General features: G+C 38.5%; 1 protein-coding gene across 2 annotated transcripts in view; it reads left to right on the forward strand.

Moving 5' to 3' along the window:
* The window catches only part of CLRN3 (clarin 3), a 32,904-nt gene extending 14,519 nt beyond the window's left edge, over window positions 1–18,385 (forward strand). Inside the window, exons 1-3 of one of the 2 annotated variants that reach the window (XM_048857796.2) lie at window positions 6–373; window positions 9,827–10,003; window positions 14,136–16,439. In XM_048857796.2, coding sequence (XP_048713753.1) covers window positions 145–373; window positions 9,827–10,003; window positions 14,136–14,410 — 681 coding nt within the window. In that variant the 5' untranslated portion in view covers window positions 6–144 and the 3' untranslated portion in view covers window positions 14,411–16,439. Of the gene's footprint in view, window positions 1–5; window positions 374–9,826; window positions 10,004–14,135 lie in introns of those variants that run through there. The other variant, XM_048857797.2, reaches the window with a different exon arrangement.
* Window positions 18,386–18,804: the final 419 nt, after the last annotated feature.

Consider the following 18,804-nt stretch of genomic DNA (forward strand, 5'->3'; position numbering starts at 1 on the left):
CATAATTTTCTACCAGTACAAAACTAGGTCTATAATCTCTAACAGCAGGGAACAGTCTCTTTCAGCTTGGAGCTCTCATTAACAAGACTAAGGAAAGAAGAAAAGTATAACCTGCACCACAAGAAAACACATCTCTCTGATAAAATGCCATCCAGAAAAAAAACATTGATGTTTGCATCTGCCTGTTTTACCAGTATTTGGTCTTTTGTGATAGTCTGCATCGTTCTTGCAAACAAAAACTGGGTCTCAAGTAATGTTAACTTTACCGAAGGAAATTCAAGTGCTATTATAACCGTCACATATGGGGTTTTTGAAGGTGTGTGTTCAAAGAAGGTGATTGGTGGACTTGAAACGCCAGCCAAAAATTTCCAAGGTAACTACTATAGTGAATATAAATGGATACTGTTGTGTTGTCTTACCTTGATACATTTCATTTTAGCAGATACTATGAAGAGCAGTTCATGTCTTTTATTTGTTTATACATATATTTTTATTGAAGACTAGAGTATTTACATACTAACATTATGGGATTTAGGAGAGTTGTAAAAATAAGAGAACAAATAGTACAGCACATAATAGCAGCAACACAATTGCAAACAGCAACCCTTTCACATTATCCAGGATCTTATTAGTTCATAGCTTTGTCTGTGGGAAGTATCAAGGTAAAAGGGAAACAGTTGTATTAAAAACAGCAAGTCTAAGTTTACAGAAGCTTTCAGGCAATAGCAGAAAAGTAGTTACTGCTCATTTTATTATCTTTTTTTTACAAATTATTTCAAAAAGATAATACAGTTCCTGCTGATTTGGAATGACATGCATACAGTGCTCTGACCAAAATGTTAGGTTTTAGACAGTAATTTTATTCTAAAACATGATTGTCACAAGTTTCATGTTAGGCTGTAAAACATTTAAACAATTTAACAATGCCAGTACAAATATTTTGGCAAAATTTGTATAAATTGATTGTCATTTTAGTTAGGTATTGGGTAATATTCATTTTTAGCCTTTTCTTTTAAGGCTCCTTCATTTTAACTTGTAAATAATGGAGCCAGTCAGGTCAACATATAAACTAGTATTTTTAAAATCTTTTATGTTTGCATGTTACTGTAGCTATATAATACTAGCAATTCCTTTTTGACTAACATGACAGTATGGAATTTACCTTGCAACATGAGCTTGACATACACCTTTTATAGGGATGTTTCTCCATGAGACTACCAAAGGGTACCTGTCAACATTCCACTTTGATAAACTATGACATGAGATTTCCAACACAACTCAGGGAATTAGAATAAGTTGTGTTCTTCCACCCAGACGCATCTTAGACTTCACAACATCTGAAAATGTCCAATAGATTGGGTCAAAGCTGAACTCTACACTTACAGAAAAATCAGACATATATATCTTCAGTTCTTCATATTTCCTCTTACTAGTAAATTTACCATAGGACAGAAGGACGACAGGCAAAAAACAAAGAAGAGAAAGTGAGAGGTGGGGGGGAGGGAAAGGAGAGAGAATATAGATAGGCTTGGCAGAATTCAATTTTTATATTGTTATAATTTTGTTGGATAATATGGATGTTTATTTTTAATATTTTTTTCAATTTTTGTCTATTAACATTTTCACAGCTGTGGAAAATTATGGGGCATGTCAGACATTAATTAATTACAGTAGATGTTGAAATTAAAAAAGTTAAAGCTTTATACTATTAGAACACATATTGTCGACATCACATGTCAAAATATACAAAGTAAATACCCTGAAATCAACCTCTAGCAATTTCCTAACCAGTATTTTCTTACTCTGCATATATATATATATATATATTTAAGTTATCATCAGTGGAAATATTTTTTCATTGCTTTGTGTATGTTTGGTGAAATTGATGATTACTAAACTTACTGATAAAAATCTCATCCTTCCAAGCCTAGATATAGACAAGATGAGGGGAAAATGAGGAAAGAGAGAGGGAAAAACAATAAAAGATGAAGTTTTACCTAGGGGAATCTTGAACAAAGATGCTATATATATAAGACAAGCAAATATTAGAAAAAATATATTAGAAAAAGCAAAATGGAACTAATAAAAGCTAGGCATGTACATAAGTGTTTGCAAGGATCAGGGCCTTACACTGGATTTTACACCAGTGTGACTCTATTGGCTTCAAAGAAACTATTCTGATGTACTCCTTTGAACGAGAGAAGAGAAGCAGGCCACAAAACCTATTGAGAAAGTCGGGGAAGAATGGTTTAAAATAATTAGCAGACAAGATGTATATTTTATAGATTATTTTATATATGATACTTTTGACAAAGACCATGATGCCACAGACAAATGAACCAAACAGAACTGACCCAGACAGGACCCCATCCTAGTCTAGGAAATAGTAATCAGGATAATTTATTTTTACACACTTAACATAATCTTTTCTGAGTTTAGTAAGGAGACTCTACCTGCACCCAATGACAAAACATTACCAAGACCACAACAATATGTAACATTGACAAGAGACTTTCTATATGGTGTAGCTGCACTGAAGTCACCTTTGGCTGATTATCTATGATAACAGCATATTATCAAAATTATGAGGATGGCAACATTATTTCAATGAAAGTTATAAGGACCACATTACAATGGGGAAAAAAACAGTTGCGAGTGTTAGTAGTAGAATATCTTAAATATTTCAAAAATGAAAATAGTGACACAGTTTGGTATCAGTCCATTGAAACAATTTCAATTAGAACAAAGGTTTTGGGGACAGATCAGCCCTATATTTGTCTAGTTAAAATATTATTTTAATTTCCAATTTTGTATATAAAAAAGGTTGTTTACGTTTGACTGTATCCCTCTCACACCAACGGACATAGGTCCTCATCCTAGCTCCATGCAGACGGACCTTCATTGACTTCAGTGGGCACAGCAGTCTAACCACACAGAGCTCATTGCAGAATCAGGGCCGTAGATTGGAAGCAGTTCAGAGTATGCACCTCGTCTTTGTGTTTTTATAGCAGCTAGCACAATGGAGCCCCAGTTCTGATTATGGCCTCTAGGTGCTATTATAAAAAATCAGTCACAGAATACTTGTATGGGTAGGGCAAGTAGGCTTTGACCAAGCAGAGAGAGATTTGTGACCCTGTTTTGTTCTTCTCAAATTAAAGTAGAAGTGAGATTTAAAATACAACATTACTAAATGATTAGCTTACCACAATAGCTATTTATAGTTATTGAAAAATAAGAATGCCTGAGACATTTAAATTTGAAAAGACCCAGAGTTTATTCTGGCCATGAAAGCTACTTTAAGGGAGATTTTTATTATATAGACAAAGATATGTTTAAAGAATAGTCTAAATATAGTTTTCTTTAAGTTAAAAAGTCTCTCAAATAAATTCCTCTAGGAATAAAGTCAGTGTAGAGTGCACTTGTTGTAAAGTAATTCTTAGGGTCTGTATTGTACATTATTATTTATTTGTTAAAGTCTATTGTATATGATTCTACAAATTTTTAAACATACATACACTTCTGTGAAAGATTATTTTCTTAATTTTTTAACCTCATCTGTTAAAATGATCATCAAAAAAGTTAAGCCACAAAAGTCAGAACATTCCAATACTGTACAGTGTCCTCCATCCAAGGGTCTTGAAGAATAGTCATACCTTTAGGTTAATGTGATAGCGGATGGTGAAGAGAGCTCTTCTGCCATCCTCACAAAGGCTGCATTCCATGACCACCTCCCCATCAGTGAAAAGGAAGAGGCTCTCAAAAGGCCGCATTTATGTGAGAAAATAGAATTGACAGTACAAGTTATGCACCTTTAATTGAAAGGGAAAAAAAAGTAACCTCAAGAGCAGTGATATCTTTTATTAAACCAACTTCTCTTGGTGGAAAGGATGAGTTTTTGAGCTTGACAAGTTCTTCAGGTCTGGGGAAGCTAACCAGAGTGTCTGAGCTAAATAGAAGTTGGGACAGATTGTTAAGCATAAGGGTCTCCACATGCTATTGGAGACCACTTAAAATGAAGTAAGCAATTAAGGGTTAGCATGCAGTTGGGTGTGTTACAAATTTTAATAAGCCATAAAACCATTGTCTGTATTAAGTCCATGGTGTTTAGCATCTAGCAGAGTTATGAATTTCAATTCCCAGGCTCATTTCTTGAAGGTGTTGTGCAGATTTCCTTTGAGAATGAGGACTGAGAGGTTACATATGGAGTGATCGCTTTGTGAAAATTGTTCACCTATGGGTGATTTTTTTTGGTCTTATTTTTCTGTTAGTTCATTTGAGATATAACAATTGTCTGGTTTCACCCACACCACATAGCTGTCGAAGGCGCATTTGATGCGCTGGATGAGATACACCGCATGTGTAGAACCCATGGATCTTGAAAGGTGTGTTGCAGGGGGAGGGAGGAGAATACTGATGATTGTAGCAGTGGAGATAGGTCTGCAAGTTTTGCATCCGTTGTTCTGGCAAGATCTGGTGGCCTTTGGAGTCTATGGAGAGCTTAATTCTAATGATAAAGAGTTTGGGGAGATTGTACTGTTGTTTGAAGGCCAGAAGAGATGGTTTGGGAAAGATTTTCTTTCAAGATGTGGTCCCCATCAAGTATGGACTGTAATTGCTTGATTATACCCCATATGGGTTCCAGTGTAGGGTAGCAGGTGAAGTTGTGGTGAAAAAAAAAATCTATGAGGGAAGCTAGGTTGTCTGTCCAGAGGCGGGGAAAAATATCATTGATGTGTCTCAGGTATACGGTTGGTTTCATAGTACATTTTTTCAGAAATTCTTCCTCAAGGTGATCCAGGAAGAGACATTGGCATATTGAGGAACCATTTTACTATCCAGGGCCATTCCCATGATTTGGACAAAGTGTTTATTGTTAAATGTGAAGTTGTTGTGGGTGAAGATGAAATGGATGAGTTTGACAATGTGTTTGGGGTGGATTTCTGAATGTTGTAAATTATCTTGTAGGTATTTGAGGCAGGCAGCGATTCCATCATGGTGAGGGATGTTGGTACATAAGAAAGTAACATCCATAGAGGCAAGGGTGGTGTTCTGGGGGAGGTTGTTAATGTTGCAGAGTTTCTGGAGGAAGTCAGTACTATCTCAAAGGAGGCTGGCCCTTTGGGTAGTGAGTGGTTTGAGGATGAAGGAAGGTAATCAGTGTGCAAAGTACTGCACATTGGAAAACAATCCCAATTATACCTACAAAACAATGAGGTCTAAATTAGCTATTACTACCCAAGAAAGAGATCTTGGAGTCATTTTAGATAGTTCTCTGAAAACATCTGCTCAATGTGCAGCCGTAGTCAAAAAAGCTAACAGAATGTTAGGAACCATTAGGAAAGGAGTAGATAAGACAAAAAAGATTATAAAGCCACTGTGTAAATCTATGGTATGCCCACATTGGAATGATGAATGCAGTGCTGGTCACTCCATCTGAAAAAAGATACATTAGAATGTACAAATTACAGAGCAGGGTAACAAAAATGATTAAGGGTATAGAACAGCTTCCATACGAGGACAGATTTAAAAAACTGAGACTATTCAGCGTGGAAAAGAGAAGACTAAGGGGCAGGGGGCATGATAGAAATCTATGAAATCATGAATGGTGTGGAGACAATAAGGAAGTGTTATTTACCCCTTCACAAAACACAGGAACCAGGGGTCACCCAATGAAATCAATAGGCCGTAGGTTTAAACAAACAAAAGGAAGTATTTCTTCACACAGTGGAGTCAACCTGTGGAACTTGTTGCCAGGGGATGTTGTGAAGGCCAAAACTATAAGTGGATTAAAAAAAGGTTGTTTTTTTAACCAACTGGTTGAGGGGTTGTAGTTGGTTCCACTTTTTGTCTTTGTGTAGAATGGCAGTCATCAGGGGTTTTATTTGATAGTTTTGGGTTTCCTCCATGATCTCCAGGTAGGCTTACTGATTTTTTTCTTCCAGCGTGTGGGAGCATGCAATGGTTTCTTGTCTGAGGTGGTGTAGCGATGCGAGACTCACCCCTGCAGCACCTCCTGCTGGTCATTCAGGGAATTAGCGTTCCAGCCTCCAGAGCGCCCACTGCATGGTTGGTGTCCCACTGCCACTGGGCCCAGAGTCCCTCCCAGACCCCAGTGTCCCCTTTCACGGCAGGGTGCTGCCATCTGTGGTACCCTACACAGATTTGGGTCTCCCCTCCCCAGGGAACCCTCAACCCTCACCTCAGTCTATGGCCACTGCTAGTCCTCACCTCACCCCCATTCTCTGGGGCCAACTGTAGTGTAAGTGCCATTCATCATAGGCAAGGGGGACCTGCTGCCTCTGCCTACCCGTGGGCTGCCCTCTGCAACCCCAGTACCTCTGTGGCCTTACTCTAGGCCTGCAGAATTTCCAGGCCAGAGCTCCCCAGACCCTCTGGCCTTCCCCCAGCCCTGCTCTACCACAGGTGCTCTCTCAGCTTCCCAGCAACCAGGCCCCTCTCCCTCAACAAGCTAGAGGAAGAGTTCTTCTACTCCTGGCTTCACTGGCTTTTATAGGGCCAGCTGGGTCTGTTTGGGGCATGGCCACAGCTGAGGCTACCTCCCAATCAGCCTAGCTTTTTCCCCTGCCCCAGCCCTCTCCCAGGGCTGTTTTAAGCCCTTCCAGGCAGGAGTGGGTGACTGCCCCGCTACAGGTGGTCATTTGTGGAGTATATAAGGTGCAGGAGATGGTTCCTCAGTTTTTCTAATATCCTTCTGACGAGCAGTTCAGCATCTTTAGGGGAAATAGATGTTGTTCAACTTGGCTTCCTTCTTCTTCATGTTGTGAAGTTTCTATTTTAAATGTCAGAATTTGAAATCTTCCATAGTAGTTTGCATTGTTGTTGTGTTGAATTTTCAGCAACCGTTTTTAATCTTTCCAAGCAAAGATTCCAACAACTTTAACATGTCATTCATTCGTTTTATTATGTGCATCTTTATATTATGAGACTAGCAATTTGCTTCACAGCAATTTAAAAACTAAAAGGATTTTAAAATGCACAAACTATTTGTCATCATTTAGCCACCAGGTAAAAGTGGAAATATGTCTAGCTTCAGAATCCTGAAAGATCATATTTTTTCAGAGTATAAAAAGGATGATAATACAAACGTGCACAAAGAAAATGTGAAGGGAGAGGTATGCTTTTTCTTCAATAAGTTTTATACAACATTTATTAGGAAGAGTTATGAACATACTTTTAAATATACAGCACATCCTCTCACTAATAGCAAGCATCTCGTGCACTATGGATCTCTATGACATATTCTGTGCTGGTTTCTCTTGCGGAACTCCCATTGATCTCAGTGCATGGTGTGTGTGAGAAATGGAATGGGAAACGTTCTATAAAGATCTGCAGCGTGAAATAAAAAGGAGAATTTTGCCCTTGTAAGACTGTTCTTGGGATCTAAGGAATTTGCTGGCAACAGCACTGTGATTGTTTTTAAAGGGTTAGTTAATTAGTAGCCTTACAAACAGACTAACAAAGACCTTTACAATGACAGACCTCCCAAATTTATTTATTTACTCCACTGAAAGATATATTGGATTTCCTGTTGTACATTTTGGAAGTTAAAGTACAGAACACAAAAAACTTGACCAAGGTAACAGCAGCCTACTAACAAGCTGCTAATGATTTATATGGGGTAATTCAAGTACTTTATACTTTCATGAGCTGGCAAAAATTCAGAAGCTGTTAGTCACCTCAGAACATTTGTGTACCTACCGAAGTATAAGCAGAGTTTGTGTTTTAATTATTTACCTAGGGCGGGCACATCAGAAAAGTTCTATTCAGCTAATACCGGGTGGGAAGTGTTTTGTCAATGGCTTGGCTTGTTTTCAATCTGAAAGCAAACTTGGGCCATTTTTAGGGCCATTTATTTTGTGGAGAAATGGCAGGGTGAGGTGTGCATACATGCCAGTCTTGAACTAACTTTATTAAGAAACAGGAAGTGACATCATTAGAGGAAGTTTTATTATTTTTCCAGTACCTTACAGAAACTCCTGACAAACACTTGAAAAGTACTGACGCTAGAATTGACTTAATTGATCATCAATTTTCATGCAGACAGGTGTTCTGTGATGCCTCATGGGGATGTATCAAGTTGGGTTGGATTATATTGTACTTTAAAAAATTATAGTATGTAATGTAAATTTTTAAATGAATGTAGAACTTGTGAAAGGTATCAAACTGGTAGCACTGGAGATTGAAGACACCCAGGGCAGTAGCCTAAACTTGTTCCCACTGAAATCAATGAGAGTTTGAGCATTTAATAGGGTCCTAAAGCCAATACATTGTCACAATCCTAAATATAGTCCAAAACCTGACCTATCCTTTGGTAAAAATAAAATAAGCAAATATATGTAGGAAAGGCCAGGTAGGGTTGTGGGAGAATTCCACAGGTGGGGGCAAATGTCCACGGCCTTCGTACGTGGAGTGTTTTACACTGTAAATGCACAGAGGGTTTTATTTAAATGTAGATTCATACCGCTTATTTTCAATAAAATCTGCTTTTGCAGATTCCTTTTGCTGATTCCAGCTGTGAAGTATGGGATTTTATTCTAGCATCCAATAAAATATTACAAACACTAGAAAGGCAACCTATAACATATGACCTAAAAACCTTTTTTTAAAAAAATCCTATGCTGGATGGGACATGCTACTTAGTGTGTCTCTAAATACACTGTACCAGTGTGCAGATATATTGTATCTGCTAACTTGGGATTGCAATGTGCCTGCATAAGATCAATCACTCGTGGTCAGGGAGTAGAGTGGGTCCAGACTCATGATTAGGCTCTCTCATGATTAATTAAACTTGAGTGAACAGGTTAAAGTAAGTTTGGCAGAGAAGAATGGACTGATCCTATCCATACAGACCCAGACTTATTTTGTGAAATAGACAAAAATTAGTAATAAGACTATATGCATAATAAAGCTGAGGTAGCACTTGCTTCACATCAGCTTTGTGAAATGTCCACCTCCTGAGTCACCATCTTTTCCTATTTATTTCAAGCAGAATTACTGACATTTGTATATAGTTTACATAACAGAGCCTCATCTGGTGTTACATAGAACAAAGTTTCCAGAAATTGGCTTATGGTATCAAGTATCCTCAGATCCCAGGAGTAACATGTAAAACAGGAGACAGCAGTTTCCTTTCCTGTTTATTTTCAATGACCTATTTTAAAAGAAACACAGTGGAGGCCTGATTACTGTTACGATTTCTCTAGTTATAGACAGTAAACTCAGTACTCTACAATAATCTGTTGTATCCAAAGGAGGGGTGGAAATGAGTTTTTTCTGTGGATGCTGACTGGCACAGTTCCTGTTTGAATGATTGTTCTAATGTGGTTGGGGTTTTGTTGCCATACTAATTACATATAAAGGCACCTAGAGCCTTGTATAGGTATCTTTTCAATATTATTTAAATCAAAATAAGTAAATACATAAAATATCCAGGTACAATGGTACCCTATTCTCAGCATAGACCTACTGTGACTGCACCTGGAATATTGTGTTCAGCTCTGGGCATTTTATTACCAGAACAATACTGACAAATTAGAAGGATTTTATGGAAGACAGAAAAATAATAGACACAGCAATCTACACATATAAAGTAATAACGAAGGCCCAGATCCTCAAATGTATCAAGGCCCAACTGCCCTAGTCTCAAGGCCCAACTGTACCCCAGGTTCCCATTCACAAACAGATCTCTGAGACTTAGGTGGCTATAAGTATATGCTCACAATCAGTTTTGTATTTTCAGCAAAACTTGACTATTATTAATATCAAATATTGGATCTGGTATTAACGCTGAGCTATCATATTTCAGTGACAGCGTTGGGAAAGATAGAAATGAAAAGTTTGAACGTTGTGATTATCTTGCTCCTGGTTCTCAGTTTGCTTAGCTCCCTTATGAGTTCTGGATTTACATGCTGCAACACCGTAACCAATCCCTACCAGACATTTCTGGGACCCATTGGAGTCTATACATGGAATTCCCTAAATGGTAAGTATGTACTGCATACTATTCTAAAGGAATTATATAATATACTGCATAGAGAATGCCTGATTGTCATGTACATTAAGGCCCCTTTACACCACTCTGGTAAAGCAAAGAAGGGGGGGAATGTGTGAGTGAGTGAGAGAGAGAGAGAATGTGCATGCATACATCAATTATAGGACTTGATTCTCATTTACACATGCATGCATACACACCAACCCATTTCTAAATTATATATTATATAAATTATATATATAGGGTAGACTTCTAATCTCTAGCAAGAGCTCTGGCACTTATCAGGAGTGACAGCAAGTCAGCATTATCTTCTCACTAGTAAGATTTAAGGATTGCATGTCTATGAATTTAATGGTTATGGGAGGACTATGAAAATATCACAAACCAGCAACATTTGAAAGAGAATTCTATTTTATTCAGGTATTATGCTATAACTGTCACCATGGTATCTGAGCACCTTGTTCCTTCAGACAGCAATTAAATTGTAATGGTTATTTTAAATGAATCCATCATTCAGTAAGTTTCTGGGTGCATTGATTGCAATAATAAAAATGAAAAAACAGAGGTAGTTATTTACAACATAATTTAATGCAATTAAATGCATGCACATCACAGCAGAGATCTGAAGCTGACCCTTCTCAAACTACAGAAATCAAGGCAGACATGCAGAAAAATGCAGGTATTGGAAGTGACTAAGGACTAAATTTGCAAAGGTATTTAGGCACCTATGTGCTTTTGAAAATCCCACTAGGTACCTATCTACATCTTAATGCACATAGATACCTTTAAAAATCTGGACCCTTGTGTCCAGTTCCATCTGGCACTGAGCCTCATTAATTTCACTCATTTCTGAAGAAAAGTCAAATCTATCTTAAGAGAGCTTCAGCCCATTGTTTATGCACATGCAAGCATAGGGCCACTCAGAGCAAGTTTAGCAAGGTCAGAGGAGATAGAAATGCAGAAGTAGTAATTAGGAAAGTACTCATTCTCAAGGACAAAATGATATATTTTATATTTATGTTGTATAGCATTTTTTAAACTAAGGGCTGGGGGAAAGGTGCGGAGGAGCGCGTGGTTCAGACATCCCTGAGGGGAGATTCTATTAATAGAGAATCTCTATGTCTTAATGAGGACTAGAGGATGGAAAATGATAAAATACAGGCTGGTCTGATCAGAAACAGTCAAATAAAAAAAAGTCCCATTCAGTTACATTGTGTAATGGCAGACAGCTAAAAGGAGACAAGTTTTTAAAGTGCTTATGTACCAATGCTAGAAGTCTAAATAATAAAATGTGTGAACTAGAGTGCCTCTTATTAAATGAGGATATTGATATAATAGGCATCACAGAGACTTGGTGGAATGAGGATAATCAATTGGATACAGTAATACCAGGATACAAAATATATCTGAAGGACAGAACAGGTCGTGCTTTTGGGGGAGAGACATTATATGTGAAAGAAAGCAGAGAATCAAACGAAGTAAAAATCATAAATGAATCCAACTGTACCATAGAATCTCTATGGATAGAAATTCCATGCTCTTATAACAAGAATATAGCAGTAGGGATATATTACCGACCACCTGACCAGGATGGTGATAGTGACTGTGAAATGCTCAGGCAGATTAGAGAGGCTATTAACATAAAAAACTCAGTGATAAAAATGGGGGATTTCAATTATCCCCATATTGATTGGGTACATGTCACCTCAGGACAGGATGCAGAGATAAAGTTTCTTGACACCTTAAATGAGTGCTTCTTGGAGCAGCTGGTCCTGGAACCCACCAGAGGAGAGGCAATTCTTGATCTAGTCCTAAATGGAGCACAGGATCTGGTCCAAGAGGTGAATATAGCTGGACTGATTGGTAATAGTGACCATAATATAATTAAATTTAATATCCCTGTGACAGGAAAAACACCACATGGTTCAACACTGTAGCATTTAATTTCAGAAAGGGGAGCTGCACAAAAATGAGGAGGTTAGTTAAACAGAAATTAAGGGGTACAGCGCAAAAAGTGAAATCTCTGCAAACTGCATGGAAACTTTTTAAAAACACCATAATAGAGGCTTAACTGAAATGTATATCCCAAATTAAAAAACATGGTAAGAGAACCAAAAAAGAGCCACTGTGGCTAAACAACAAAGTAAAAGAAGCAGTGAGAGGCAAAAAGGCATCCTTTAAAAAGTGGAAGTTAAATCCTAGTGAGGAAAATAGAAAGGAGCATAAACACTGGCAAATGAACTATAAAAATACAATTAGGAAGGCCAAAAAAAGAATTTGAGGAACAGTTAGCCAAAGACTCAAAAAGTAATAGCAATTTTTTTTAAGTACATCAGAAGTAGGAAGCCTGCCAAACAACCAGTAGGGCCACTGGATGATCGAGGTGCTAAAGGAGCACTCAAGGATGATAAGGCCATTGCAGTGAAACTAAATGAATTCTTTGCATCGGTCTTCACGGCTGAGGATGTGAGGGAGATTCCCAAACCTGAGCCACTCTTTTTAGGTGACAGATCTGATGAACTGTCCCAGATTAAGATATCATTAGAGGAGGTTTTGAAACAAATTGATAAATTAAACACCAGGTCACCAGGACCAGATGGTATTCACCCAAAACTTCTGAAGGAACTCAAGTGTGAAATTGCAGAACTACTAACTGTAGTCTGTAAGCTATCATTTAAATCAGCTTCGGTATCAGATGACTGTAGGATAGCTAATGAGATGCCAATTTTTAAAAAGGGCCGCAAGGTGATCCCGGCAATTACAGGCCTCTAAGCCTGACTTCAGTACTGGGCAAACTGGTTGAAACTATAATAAAGAACAAAATTGTAAGACACATACATGAACATAATTTGTTGAGGAAGAGTCAACATGGTTTTAGTAAAGGGAAATCATGCCTCACCAATCTACTAGAATTCTTTGAGGGGATCAACAAGCATGTGGACCAAGGGGATCCAGTGGATATAGTGTACTTAGATTTTCAGAAAGCTTTTGACAAGGTCCCTCACCAAAGGCTCTTAAGCAAAGTAAACTGTCATGGGGTAAGAGGGAAGGTGCTCTCATGGACTGGTAACTGGTTAAAAGATAGGAAACAAAGGGTAGGTATAAATGGTCAGTTTTCAGAATGGAGAAAGGTAAATAGTGGCATTCCCCCAGGGGCTGTTCTGGGACCAGTCCTATTCAACATATCCATAAATGATCTGGAAAAAGAGGTAAACAGTGAGGTGGCAAAATTTGCAGATAATACAAAATTACTAAAAATAGTTAAGACCCAGGCAGACTGCAAAGAGCTACAAAAGGATCTCTCAAAACTGGGGGTGACTGGACAACAAAATGGCAGATGAAATTTAATATTGATAAATGCTTTCTGATTACCTGTTCTGTTCATTTCCTCTGGTGCACCAGGCACTGGCCACTGTCAGAAGACAGGACATTGGGCTAGATGGACCTTTGGTTTGACCCAGTAGGGCCATTCTTATGTTCTTATATACTGCAATTTAGACTAAAGAAATAGAATCCCACTGTCTACTTTATTCCTAGAACTTCTAACCAAAAACAAGGATTCTTCTTCAGTCATATTAATACAGGCAACACATTTATGCTGTAGCACCATTTAGGTAACTTCTGTAGTGACTTACATCTCTACATATCTTCTAAAGTTTGTGGGGAAATGTGGCTCTTGGATCTGCAGTTCAGCTCTCTTATCTTTGGTAAGATCTCTATTATGTATAACATGCAAATGCCTATTGGTGTCAATAGGATTCCTGTATATGGGTCAAATGGATAATATACTATGCATATCTCTGCTGTGGGTCCAACAGCAAGACTTCCCCCTTAGATGGCTTTACTCCCACTGAAGTCAAGAGGAATCCTTCCATTGGCTTTAATAGGAGTTGAGTTGGACTCAGAGATAGGTACACAAAACATTGCACATCAGTTGTCAGACAGGGCACAGTAAATTCTTTAGATAACTCCCCAGAATATTTTATTTATAGGAAACTCCAGATTTTTCTTCCAATTGGTTGAAATGCCTAGAATGAAATAGATATTAGAACTGTTATATTTGCATAAGTGTACCCATATAATATCACAGTGCTATTTGTAACATTGTATTCCTATTTTCTAGGCATCTTCATTCTTCTAATCATGATATTGTTTGCAGTGAACGTAGAGGCAAACAAACTGTCTGTAGAGTTGGCTTCAAACTGTGTGTTTTCTTCAAGTGAATATAAAAACTCCAGAAACAATTATGAATATTCATATTGGCTCATGCTTCTTATCTTTCTTTTGAATGTTGCAACTATCATCATCATCGTCTTCTATCACCATGCAAGGTATTCCAAGAGGAAGGAACAGGAGAGACCCATTGAAAATGCACCAAAAGATGGTATTTTATTTTAGTGATACCAGTTCTTTCATTTAAAGGTAATGTGGAAGAAAATTGCAAGTCAATATGTGGACAATCGTGGCTGATAATTTAAACTGCAAATGTATATTGTTGTTCACTTCAGTTGTTCATTGTGCTGTCCGCCAATCTTTAGTACTGATTGAATTAATCTTCATCATTTTAGATCTATTTTGCCATAAATGTTTACAAATTATTTATTGATAAGGGCATCAGTTAAATGAAGTTGTATAATGATCCCTATGTGCACCATTTGTCTGTGGGCCCTTTAAGAATGAGCTTTGCATAGCTCACCTTCCTGACTCCTCCCCTGGGGAAGTACCTATGTGAAGTTAAGAGTCTGGAAGGAACAAAGCAGCAGCTACAGCACAGTGAAGACCAGGACCTCTCAATGGGTGGAACACAATCCAGAATTGAGTTTTTAGGGGATCCCCACTGCACTGCTACTGTCTGAGTGGGCAGCAGCAAAGTGTAAAGGGCATTAGGACACAGAGATTTGGAAAGTGAATGCAAGGAAACATTCCATCTTCGTGCTGCTGCTCCTTCAGTCCTACCCCATTATGCATCCAAGCAAATCCTATTGCAGCCCTTCTCTCCCCATCCATGCATCATTCAGCATAGCCAGTTTCCACCTCTTGCATTCTGACTTTTCTTGGCTGCACAATGGCCTCTAGGGGCTGTTTAACTTGTAGTGAGGGCTGAACCAGCACCAGGACCAGGGTGGCCTAAAAATACAAAGACCCTTTACTCTGCCCTTTGAAGTCTGAGCCTGAGCTCAAGGACAGGCCCATTATTTTGATTATGGACATAATTCCTGATTGGAAAGCGGTAGACTAATCCAGAAAACATAAGAAATCTTGAAGATTATAGGGCAAAGTCACTGGGGCCTCAGTGCTTCGCCCTCCACTGCAATCAGTTGCCATTTCTCCCCCCCCTTTTTTTTTCATCTTTCACTTTCTCTTTGAGCCCCACAGTAAATGATCCCGTCCACACTTAGAATTCACTGTTGCTCTTTGCCTCACCAATCTTCCTCGGTTACTTTATTCTGGAGTATGAACTCACTTCTTCTAGCGACTACACTCACAAAAGGCCATGCAGAGTAGCAAACAAAATGAACACCAGTGCAAAATCAGTGCTATTGCTGGAGTCTTGTTCCTGTCTGGAGTGGCTAAATAGAAACATTGTGGTTTACATGGTGACCGTGTGCTAGAGGGACATTATGTAATCATAAATAAGGAAGGAGATGGTCTGTTCAGTTAAGAGTGAGATGGTGAGTATCTACAAGTCAATTATTAACCGCTTGTTCACATTTGCAAATGTTTTTTAGGACCCCTGTTTTAGACTATATAAAGACTTTTTTTTATTAACACAGCTAGTGGAATGATAAAGCTGCACCTTGTACAGGTGTGGTCCTCCTGTTTCCTGAAAATAAAATCATACTGCCCTTTTGCACTGACACAGATAGTGAATATTTACAGGATAATATAAATGCCATGGCCGAAGCTCTTATTCATTACATGGAGCTGAATAATTAAAATATAATGCTTCTAACTAACGGAACAAAAAAAAGTATTCTGTAGTCTTTAAAGGGAGTTTTATTCTCTAGCTTTCTAACTTCCTGCAGCTAGGCTGAGCTGACTCCTTCTCTTTAGGTGCTGATAATTTTCACCAACTGTATTCACATCTTCCTCTGCGCAGGAAGGCAGACCCTATGGCATCCTGTAAGCTTACGCTCAATGCTCATGTTGCAGGGATGGGTGTTCACAGACTGAAGTGATTAGCACCTTGCACTCTCTTGCCCCTACCCCCAACTGCTGGGAGACCTTTCCCAATGATTTAACTGTATCACACAGTCTCCCTTTACCATACCTTATCAAGCCTGATTTACAGATGCATTCATTACATCGGAGGTATATGATGAAATACCACAGCGGCTCCAAAAAAGAACACTTGAATGGATACAGGAGTTTTGGAAGAATGTAACTTCTCAGAAGGTTGACTCAAGCAAATAAAACCTCTTCTGGAGCTTGTTGGTTACGTCAACATAATTTTCAAGATTAAAGTATAAAATCTCCAGTGTATTTTGCCAGATGAAGGTATAACCCGCTGCAGAAATCCTACCTTAGAGCAGTTTATATGGAGCAGATCAGTACAAAGTTAGGGTGGTATTCTGGAAAAAAGCTTGGGTCTTTTATCTTTGAGAGATTGAATAGGTGCATCAAACAAGAGACCTTTCCAGTTTTCACTTTATGATAAAACCCTTGCATAGAACCACTTTTCATCACTGCAAACATTTCAGCTGAAATGTCAGATACTTTGCACACACAAGCTAAACTGGCACAAAGCCAAACATTTGCCAGTTTTGCTTCAGCTGCAAAATTTTTCACACAGCTTCAGTGAGCAATTGTTACAGCTTTGCTAAGCCAACATCCATCACGCAACATGACTAATCCTGCATCTGTCATTAGGTAGGATAGAAACAAAGTCATTGTAATAGAGCATTATTAGAGGACTTATGTCTCCTCCTTTGAAAGTAAGAGGGTCAGCATTGTTTCAGTATTTGTAGAGCAGCAACAGATCATTTTCAATAATGGACAAACTGCAGAAGATTCAACAGTTTGCTTCTAATAAGCAGCCTCAGTTCTGGGTCCTTATCTGAACCTCATGGGTCTGTAAACATCAGGCTGAAAATCTCACAAGATCTCATGCTTTTCTTGTGAGATTTACATGTTTTACTCCATTGATAATCTTTTTGATATGCTGTGTAGACTGGCACCGGAATAGAATCAAAAGCGTAGGTCACGGCAGAGTTAGTGGTTTGTCTACATTCACTACATTTACAGGACCAGTAACCTAAGGCTAGATCCTGCAACTGGCTTCACATGGGCAGACTCCTGCATGAAGCCTCACTACAGTTAATAGGGCTCCATTTAGGCCCAAGAGCCTGTCTGCATGGAGTCTCGGGCAGGATTGGGGCCTTAGAGACTATGGGCCAATGGCAGTTTTGCCATTGACTTCATGTGAATGAGTATTTGGCCTTAGACCTGAACTTTAATCATGGTACTTATTTATTCACCTGGATGAAATGTAGATCAAAATTATAATGTTGCAGAAATCCAAATTTTAGCAGCAGACAGTTAGGATTTTCCATACAAAGGCAGATCATTTACTTTTTGTCTGAATGTGTTTAGATTATGGGACACAAGAAAACAAGCATGAAAGAAAAGTAAAGTTCCCCTTAGAGAGCACAGAGTTGGGGGGAAATGGAAAACTGTTTGCATAAATTGTTGTGCCCCATTTTCCACTGAAAACGTATTGATTGTAATTTTCCTGCCACTTCTAGTTGTAAGTTACATAGCTACATACCACTGCAGACTAGGAAAATGCGTCTGTTGGTAACAAAGAATTTACATGAAACAACACTGATGTTAGTTACCAGGTAACTCTCATGGTTTCAAATGCAACTGCTGTGAGTTTATCACATTATTTCCATAGAATATAGTGCAGAGGTGTTTTGTGGCAATAGTGAAATTAACTTACATCACAATGCTGAACCAAACAAGCCAGGAAACTATTCAGGACAGGGACCATGCCTTTCTCTTTGATACTAAAGATGTGCTTAGTAAACCTTTGGGTGCTATAAAATAATCCATCATCATCAGACAGTATTACACATACATGCCCATAAAAGAGCTTAATAAAATGAATTTATCATTCTGCAATAACGTCTATTTCTACTCCAGCAGTAAAGAGTCTGCCACAGGATGACCTTGCATTTAGCCTTTAGGATAGCAAAAAGAAATTGTTTTGTCTGTTGCCAACCAGCCAACCCTAAAAATGAATACAGCTGTATTCGGTACATTTATCCTCTTAATGAGAACAGATTCTGGCAGTTTTGCCTTAGGTGAAAAGGAAAAAGCTTGCTCTGTCAGCTTGACATGCTACTGAAATAAAATCAAGTGTCCATCTTATCTGAAGACCAGAGTGAGTAATTTCGTAAATAAAGGAGCTGCACATTTATCACTTGCCAACAGTTCAGCGTAGCTTTCCACAATTAGCCATGTTTGGTCTGGTCCAAAGAGGGATCCAGTCTTGAGCTAGCCTAAAGATGAATTCCCTTGTAACTTTATTTGGCTGATATTTATCACAGTGAGATCAGGAAGCATGCAAAGCATTGTTTGCACTGTAGCTTATCTTTGGAGAAAGCCCTATGTATTATGCGGGAAGCTGACCTAGATTTTTCCGTCAAAGCTCGCGGTTTCTTTTATAATCTGGCACTGAATTCTGAAGTACACTGAGAATGCTGCAACAGAGGAAGGTAAAGTCAGACCTTCTGCACCAGTTAAGCCTGTATCATAGCTGTGCTGGGCTATCACAGGTAGAATGGATC

Source organism: Caretta caretta, chromosome 7 (assembly GCF_965140235.1).
Source record: "Caretta caretta isolate rCarCar2 chromosome 7, rCarCar1.hap1, whole genome shotgun sequence".
NCBI lineage: Eukaryota > Metazoa > Chordata > Testudines > Cheloniidae > Caretta > Caretta caretta.